The following is a 9,656-nucleotide window of genomic DNA, read 5'->3' as shown; positions in this document are numbered from 1 at the left end:
GTTCGAGGAGCGGTCCGGTCACACGCTAATGTCATTAGTTCGTTATCATTACTAAGGTGCAGGACTGCCTTTTTTCTTTTTTTTTCCCACATCATGTCACCTGCCTGGATCTGTTATCTCGCTCTGAAGCACGGAGGAGTGTCTGGGTAAACTTGTTTTAACTTATTTTACGACACGGTCTCATTTACGGACTCAATAATTTTGTGAATGAAGCCAATATTTCAGTTAAAATACATAAGTAAAAGTATTTATCAGAGTATAGTACTACCCCCCCCCAACTTTATGGATGACTTTATGGATTTAATTTTACTTATTATACTTGAATAAATACGGTAAATTACAGAACCTTTTTTTTTAAAAACGCTCATTATATTTGAAGCGGAGAGGACCAGTGAGCGGACTGACCAGGGAAACTCCAGTCAATTTGTCTCATGGCATTAATCCTATTAATCGTCAAGTACCAAACAAATAATTGATGATGCAATTTTAATTAATTTCACCCAACTCTATGACACGGACATGTTAACTGTTTCCCTCATCTCCGGAGCCAGCGGCGCTCAGAATGCCGTCTTACCACAGGTAGTCTCCGATGACGCTGACGGTCTGGTCGGCGTCGGACGCCCAGGTGATCGGTCTCTCCGTCACGACCTGTCGTAACGTGAAGACGTGAGGTCCGGGGTCCGTCAGGTTCTTGTAGTACTCGAACACGCCGGTCTGGTCGGCGAAGTTCGGAGCTTCGGAGAACGGAGGGTTCACTGCACAGAACCGAGAGGAACAGATCTTTTACCCGCTGATGGAAGGGATGGAACTCCACCTGGAACAGGACGAGGGATAAAAGCGTACGTACAAACATCAAAGKTGTCCTTGTAGGTTTTGGGAAAGCGAGCAGACGGAGGCGGGTCGGGGTAGCTGCCCTTCTGTCCCGTCTCCACGGTGGTGAAAGTGTAGACCTCGTCTTCGGCCAGGTTCAGCGTGAACGACCCGTTAATGAGCTGCAGAGACGCCGAGTTAAAAACCAGCTCCAACGCCTTTCATCTTTATTCACACTTTTACCTTCACAGGCGGCAGTTTCTCAAAAAACGAGGGCTGGCTGGTCTTAAAGTTAAACTGCGAACGCCACATCTGGAGCTCTTTGATGGAAGCCTGAGAGAAAATAAAAACACAAGTAAAAAAAATACTAATTAAACCTCTACATTCAGTTTCAGCTGACAGATAAAGAGCTCATCTGAACTTACGAAGGATCCTTTCAGCTGGAATGTTGCATTCTGGGATGTCACGTTAAACGCAGGAAGAGGAGGTCTGATGCAGACTGAGTGATCGTGAGTCTGAAGAAGAAAAAAAAAGCCGAGTCAGCATTCACACTACCGTTTTCTGTTTGTTGGACAGTTTATTTTATGCATTCGTATATAAAAACCACTGAGCTCATTTGGTTTATTACAGCAACAGTTTTAGTTTTATCTGAAATCCATATCAGGGTATAAATTGAATCCCTTCAGGGTAACAGTATCTATTGTGGTAGAGAATTATCATAAAAAGCAAAGATAATGTAATTTTTAAAGCATTTATTTTGCAGAAAACTAATCATAATCAAACCCTGCATTTTTGCTGTAGTGCAAATCAACATAACAGAAGTACAAAAGAATGTTCTATATATATTGCAAAACGGTTTCAACAACAAAAACTTTTCCCAGATTTTCAACAATATCAAAATAAAGTGGAAGTTATAACCAGGACTTAAAGTAAAATTAGTAATTTAAACATAAAAAAATCTAAGTTGACATAAGTTGCCTAAAATGTTATGGTGTGAGCTGCACACAGTCTTAGTCATAAAACAATTTCAGATAACTGGAATGTAAGTGTGGTGAAGCCAAATAAATGTAATATTGGCCTGCCATACATAAGCTTCTGCCTGCTGAACTTATCGCCTGCTGCGCTCTCATCTTCATCATCTTCATCAGAGCAGAAGCACAGGTTGCATTAGCAAGATGAAATTATGACTGAGCAAACGTCCACATCTTTTTTTTTTTTATCATCTCTGTGGGTAACAATACATAAAAACAAGTTTTTTCTCTGACAACTTGAGTGCAGAAAAACTACGGTGGTTAAAGTGCCTGTGACGTCAAATTTTTGACATAAACATGAACACATTTTTGGAAAGATAACATTCATGACATATTGCAAAAGAAATTTCATGTCGCTGAGATGAACAGTTGTTGAGATATTTGCATGTGAAGTAACAGGAAGTGATGTCAAAGGGGAATATCTGCATGTGAACAGAACGCTGCTACAACGGTTAACATACTGTAAAGAATCTGATTTTTATTTACATTATTTTGAGTCACTATCAAAGAGATGAAGAGTTAAAGTTTAAATGATACTGTTAATACACAAAGACCAAAGATTTATTTTATTAATGAGTTCCCCTTTGATGTCACTTCCTGTCTTACTTTAGCTGAGACAAATTCAAAAGAAAATAGGCCAGTTATGTGACAAAATTGGTAAAAGTCATGTGTATTAGGGCAATTTTCTTAAGTATAAAGATGTTTTCTTTGACCTTTTTGTATTTTAAGTACATGCATGTCACAGGCACTTTAATGTTTCGCTCTGGGCAACGTGCAGCGGGAGAGAGGGAGGAAATGATCCCACAACACAACGTAATTTTTTACAGCAGGAGGGGGAAATTTTGAGGATTTATTCTCTCTATACATGTTTTAAAACGCTTTATTTCTTCATATATTTTCAGAATATTTTCGAACTCCTGCTCAGTTGTCTCTGCACTCACYGCCCTGTTGACACAGGTGTGATGAAGTAACTGACGACAGGACGGTAGAGGGTCCATTGCGCARCCCTAATCTGACTGAGAAGGACCGAACACTCACCATGGTTTCTATGACAATAGTGAGRTTTCCCTTCCCGTCGGTCAGGGCGACGTAACTCCCTCCCTGATCCAGATGTCCTACAGTCTTCAGGTACGTCCACCCGGGCTGCACAAACTGGGTGCTGTGGGCTACGAGTAATTAAAAGAAGTTTACATCCAACACGGCGTCAAACAAACGAGAAACCTTCCCAAACAAAGAGTTTTCAGGGCGCGACGCAGACCTGTGATCCAGATGGGAGATTCCACCACGTAGTTCCCGCTCCATGGCTCCTGAGCCGTCATCAGCCCGTCTCTGCCGAACGGCAGGTCCTGGTAGTAGCTGGCCACCAGGTTCCAGGAGATGGTTCTGCAGGACGGAGACAGTTTGGTTTGATAGACTCGAGGAGAGCAACGAGTTTTTTGAAAAAAAGACAAGTGTGTGTGATCCTTACGAAGTCATGTTTCCATTGACGTAGTTCTGGTTGAGGATTCTCGCCCAGCAGCCTCCTCCCACCTCATCGTTGAAGGTGCTGTAGTCCTCCGAGGACCACAGCTTCTTCTCGGTCTTCAGGGCCTGCGACACGGTCCGGGTTCCTGGATAGTGAGCTCTGGGTCACAAAAATCCAAAGTGAAGGTCAGAAGACCAGACTTCCAGGTGAACACAGCCACTTCACATTTTCAGAAACATCACGACCACATGTTAGGAACAGGTGGAGAACTTTGTCCTAAAGCTGTTACACACTCTAACACAGAGACAAAAGGGGGTCCGCGGCCTACCCTAGCACGTCTACAGCGCTGCTGAGCTCGGGGTCGAGCAGCAGCGACTGGGTAATGGGCTCCCACAGGTTGTCGCTGGCTATAATCCTGACCCCATCCAGACCACTCTTATCCAGAGTGTAGCGCAGCAGCTGGTAGAGTCAGAGATGGAGAGAGGAGACGTTCACACCTCGCACAGCTTAGATGTTTGCTGCCAGCATGGAAAAACACTTACTTCACTTTGTAGGGACGAACAGAGGCAGAACTCAAACAGTACAACTTATTGGGCKAACTGTACGAGTGGATCACCATACCATGTTTCTCAATATCATTAAGTCTGTCACGRTTTTTAACACTTCAACTCAACTCTGCGATCAATATGATACGATATGTGTCCACCTACCATAAATGATTGTGTTAGTTGGGTTTATGACGACGATTTGGATCGATGTTTTCATTAATCATTTAATCAATATATCGATGTGGATCGATGGATTGTTGCAGCCCTACTACCCTGTTTTTTAGAGTCTGATCGTGTTCTGAGAGAGAAATCAGACAATGTGGTTCCTGTAAAATAATCAAGAACTGAAAATTGGTGAAAAAGTGAGAAGGACCTGGCTGCAGAAAGAGGCGGGTCAACGTCAGAACCATACTGTATTTGAAAAAAATGGCATCATTGCACTCCAGAAACAAAAGGTGGCGCTATACCAATGAACACTAACAAGAAGCAGGTGTACTAATTTATTAATTAGCTAGACTGCCTATATTAATAAAAAATCCAGTCTGCAGTTAATTAGCTACAGAAACGCAGAAGTWGTTAGCTAACATTTATGTATTTATTTATTTACAGGCAGCCATCTGTCCATAAAACGTTATTTAACGAGCTCCACATTAACAGTTTTTGTTCTTCTGGTGGGCCAAAAAAAAAAAAAAAAAACGATGTAGTTTCAGCCTTTAAAATTTTGGTTTTTAGACATCCTTACAAAAAATAAACCAATAAAAATGTTGATTAGCTTTTAAGGAATTTCAGGGGCAACTCTTAAGGGGTTAACGGTCTGATATCTACAATGTGAAAAACGGCAGATCGTTTTCCCATTTTTTGGAGATGAAATGAAATTTGTTTTTGTCATCTGAAGATTATTTTCGATTGGATTTATTCTGACAAAGACATTTCTTCTTCTGCTACCTTTCATTTCATTTAATTTATGATTTGTATTCTTGTTGTATATTGAATTTGTTTTTTTTTTAAAAGAAATTAATAAACTTAAATAAATAAAATAACCATCCATTTTTTAATATGTTTTATTTAAAATGTTTGGATAATCTTTTGCTAAAAACCTACGATGGTTTAGTTGTAAATTGATTACCTCATAGTTTTTAATGGACTGGGATCAATAAAGATCAATAACAACAGCAGAACTCTAACACCGTCTGAAAGTCTGGTGAAGTGTTGGTAAAAACCACATGAAGTTTTAAACACTTTGTTTAAACATGAAGGTGACACCAACAGATATCAGCTCATTTAAAAGCATCTGTTTAACCCTACAGCAAACGAGTACAGCTTTAAAGTGAAGAATTATTTTAAGTGTTTTACATGAAAGCAGCAAAACAGAAACAATTTATTTATTCAGAGTGATCTGAGTGTTAGTTTATAAACATAAAGGGATCCATGATTAGTTGTAACATTTGACTTTATTTAATAAACATATATTATAACTGTAAAATAAATACTGTAAAAATACTGTAGGGTGTTCAGTTTTTATCATTTTTAAACTAAAAGTTAAAAAATATTACACGGACGGGGCCACTTCATTTACATGCAAAGCATTCTGGGTAAATGATGACGTGGATAGGTCCTCGGTGCGAAGCTGCTAGCRAGCTATATCCACCCTGAAGGTTAATCTTGGACAATATCTGATGATCGACTCTTTTAAATGAAACCAGAGAGCGTTGACAGAGAGGAGAAGGTAGAAATGACTCAGCCTGGAACTGAAAATATGGATGGAGGACAACAGAGCTGCTTCATGGAAGAAGACCCTCAGCTTAGCCTGTTAGCTTTATCGTTAGCCCCGATGCTATCACCATATATATGTATTAGCTCAGCACTATACATTAAACTCACATCACTGAGGTCCTCCATCCACATGACAGAGAGGGGAACACAAAAATGACTCAGCTGCAACTGAAAATATGGATGGAGAAACTCAGTTTAGCTTGTTTGTCGCGCTAGTGCTGAGCTAATACATATAAGGCAATATAGCGTCAGTGCTAAAGCTAAAGCCAACAGGCTAAGCTGAGGTTCTTCTTCCATGAAGCAGCTCTGTTGTCCTCCATCCATATTTTCAGTTCCAGGCTGAGTCATTTCTACCTTCTCCTCTCTGTCAAYGCTCTCTGGTTTCATTTAAAAGAGTCGATCATCAGATATTGTCCAAGATTAACCTTCAGGGTGGATATAGCTCGCTAGCAGCCTCGCACCGAGGACCTATCCACGTCATCATTTACCCAGAATGCTTTGTGTGTAAATAAAATGGCTCCGTCTGTGTTAAAATATATTTTTACAGTCTTTATTTTACAGTTAAAATACATGTTTATCAAATAGAGTCTAATGTTACAACTAATCAGGGATCCCTTTAAGAGCAGAGGAGAACAGCCACCAACGTTCAGCTGAGGAGAAAGATTACGATTTGTTTGACCAATCAGGGATCTCCGTCCGATCCGTCGGGCGCTCGGACATTTTAACGGTACTCACCCGATCACCTGAACAGAAGCTTTAAGCTGAGAGTCGGTGATCATGTGCTGGGCGATGGTCCAGTCGCCGTCTGCTGCGATGATGCCRACGTCGGTCAGACCGAGTCGGTCCAGCATGTTCCGCAGCACCTTGGCGACAAACACACGTTCTCAGACGGAGCGCAACGAGAGCGTTCCAAACATCTCAGCTCAACGCCAGTGGCTGTTCTTCCTCGTCGCGTCAGTGAGAGGAGGAGCATGACTGCAGGGTTACCTTTATGTAGGTGACGTCGTACTCGCGCTCATTCCAAATCTGAATCAAGAAAAAAAGAGGAAATTTTAGTTTCATAACAAGCACAAACTAAAATTAACCCACAATGTGTTGTAAAAAAAGCATTAAGATTCTTTTTAGTGGGCTTAAAGTGATTTAATGACAAGTTTGCTTTCCTTTAAAGCAACCTCATGGGTGGTCACGTGATTTATTTCATTTCCTGCATGTTTAATGTTCGTACTCTTCCCACAGTAAAATTCAACCACTTTAAGGTAAATTGTTCTTCAAAGCTGTTTTCATCTCTGCACGTCTTCCTCCGGTGAGCTTTATCAGGGTTAGCTTAAAGACAGTTCCACGTAAGATATCTTTATTATCACTTGATATGAAATTTAGGATCAACTTCACAATAAACACAAAGAAAAAACCCAGTTAGCAACAATTTTACGCAAATCTTATTTTTAAACACAAAACAATGAGCTGCGAGAGGCATTTAGTAAATTATTTTTAAAAACAAATAAGTTACGAATTATTTTAATATTTGAGCTGAATTACAATCATCCTGCTTACAATGTGTAAACATTTTTAAGACTTCTGAAAGATTTAGGGCCTTAATTTGCATTGATTAATTTAATGTAAATGTGACATGCTTATTAGGGCTGTGTATTGGCAAGAATTTGGCGATACGATACATATCATAACAGAGGGGTCACGATACGATATATCCCGATATATTGGGATACTGTAAGCAAGGCAATATATTGCGATTTTTTTGTGTCCAAAAATTCTATTAAATAAAAACCTCTTACTGGAAAAAAATAAAGAAAAGCTAATGTTTACTCACAATGCTAATGCTACCCTTACTCTCTGGCGCTCAAGAGGTAGAGGAGCCAAATGCCTGGCTCACTGCTGCCAACTAGTGGTCAGAGGCTGAACTACAACATAAAAATCAACAGCTGGCAGGAAAGTTGACATTTTAAACCTTAATTAAAAATTGATACAGGGCTTTAGAATATCAATACAGTATCGGGAAATGAAATACCACGATATTTCAGTGTATCGATATTTTCTTACACCCCTAATGCTTATCCTTCAAAATACAAAAAGTGAAAGAAAATATCTTCATATTCGGAAAAAATAGCTAAAACACAATTTAACCCATGCCGTCACATCACTGGCATATTTTCCTTTGAATACAGAATCATGTTTCAGGTTTGCAGCCATTCAACAGGTTTTTGTTGTTTTTAGCTTCATGAGGTTTTCTCTGAGAGACGTGGAGAATGAAGGCAGAGCAGTTTTCAGCACAATATGTTCTGAAAAAACAAAAACTGATCCGTGTCGTCTCCGACACCATCAGAAMCAAGTTAAACAACATAAAGTCGGATTAATCAGCTGGCAGGGTCCTGCAGTGAGTGGCGGTCTACATACCCCCACATACTGGATGTCCAGGTCGTGGTACTTCTTGGCTCCCAGGATCCAGCTCACCACATACGTTGCCGTGACGTCCGGGAAGTCGTAGGGCCAGTTCTTCCCTCGGCCCACCCACCCGGGAAACGCCCACGGCAAACCTGTCATATTGAAACGATCATCACATTTTTTTTATTTACAATTCCTGATCAGCGATGTGATCGGCTGCAGGGGACTCTCACCGATGAGCGTGATGTTCGGGTTCCTTTTCTTGGCCTCCCTCATCAGCCACCACTCGTACCCACGGAAGTAGTTCTCATCGTCCTCGTAGTGCATGTGAGACGGCTCTGTTCCATCTGAGAGATTAAAAAGCAAAAAATAAACTCGGGACATTCAGAAACAAAACATCAGTTTTGTGGTTTTGTTGCAAAATCTTATTCTTTGAAATGACAGAAGATCCTGACGTTTGTGGAAAGTTTATTTTAGTGAGATCCCACTCTAAAGGCTTGTTCTGTAATTTGTTGCACCTGCATGAAACACTGTTCATCTTGAAAACAAACCAAAGTCGAGCAGTGTGTCGGGGCCGATTTGTTCTGAGTGAGGAGGAAAGTGTGGTAGCAAACAAACATCACCTGTAGTCTGAGCGTCTCCTCCGATCTCCACCTTCAGGATGTGCAGAGAGGCGCCGAAGTTCGGCTGCAGGCAGAAAGAAAGACAGAGTTAAATAAATGTCAAGCTGATCTGAGTCCAGAGTGGCTCCGTTTCAGCTTCACAAACTAAAATCTTCAAGTTCCTGCAGAGAAACTGCACAAACAGCGCCCTCTTCTGGTCCAAATCACGTATTTCAATCAGTTGGGGATTTCAGCCTTTGTAGTTTTGATTGACAGGTAATTGAACCAATCACGTTGCCCCAAAGAGAAATTTTATTTTGACAAGGCAACTCTCTTAGTTTGAATTGTTTATTTATTTATATATTTTTACACAATGTCCCCAACTTCCTGCATGCTGCTTTAGAACACCTGACAGGTCACAGTGAGGATTCTGCAGAACCAGCTTTGAGGTGTGGGTTGTAATGACTCTCAGCTACTACCACATCAACATTTAGCTCAATACCTGTAAGATTTATACAGTTTCCCAAGTGCATCTGATGATTAACGTCCTGAGTTTCATTCAAATGTGTCCTGTGGTTCCTRAAATATTTTACTAACAGAGATCACTCTAACAGGTAACGACTAATTTTAAGTAAAAATGCTGTGCAAAGTGCTGTAAACAACTCTCAATATCTTTAGCTCGTTATCTGTTAAGTTTACTGATTTATACCCATTTTCGTGTATGATAATATAATTAAGCTGAGGTGGCCATGTTAAATAGCATTAATTCCAAAATGTAAAGAGATGTAGAGAAACATGCAATAATTAGATTCTGAAAGTTTCATTTAAATCAACCCAGTGGTTCCAGGGGTGCCAGCAGGGGGGGGTGACAGGGGGGGCCATGGTCCCCCCTGAGTATGAGCTGGCCACCCCAGTTTAATCCCCTTGAGTACCCAGGTTTTTCCTTTTTCAATTCCCCTACCTATTTAGGAATAGAACCTCATAAATACACAGATTTCTTTTAACAATTAAGAGTTAAAAACATTAATTT

At 40.5% G+C, this 9,656-nt stretch overlaps 1 protein-coding gene across 1 annotated transcript; it reads right to left on the bottom strand.

Moving 5' to 3' along the window:
• Positions 1-574: 574 nt before the first annotated feature.
• Positions 575-8,711, bottom strand: galcb (galactosylceramidase b; the record flags this gene model as incomplete). Its single annotated transcript, XM_014011856.1, is given in 12 exon segments — positions 575-755; positions 848-992; positions 1,054-1,143; positions 1,236-1,325; positions 2,880-3,007; positions 3,100-3,224; positions 3,310-3,465; positions 3,635-3,765; positions 6,615-6,653; positions 8,037-8,176; positions 8,258-8,371; positions 8,648-8,711. Coding segments are annotated over 12 exon segments (1,403 nt in total), but the record flags the coding sequence as incomplete, so codon positions are not given.
• Positions 8,712-9,656: the final 945 nt, after the last annotated feature.

Source organism: Austrofundulus limnaeus, unplaced genomic scaffold (assembly GCF_001266775.1).
Source record: "Austrofundulus limnaeus strain Quisiro unplaced genomic scaffold, Austrofundulus_limnaeus-1.0 Scaffold85, whole genome shotgun sequence".
Lineage (NCBI taxonomy): Eukaryota > Metazoa > Chordata > Actinopteri > Cyprinodontiformes > Rivulidae > Austrofundulus > Austrofundulus limnaeus.
Note: the sequence above shows the minus strand (reverse complement) of the source record. Positions and strands in the feature narration are given on the sequence as shown.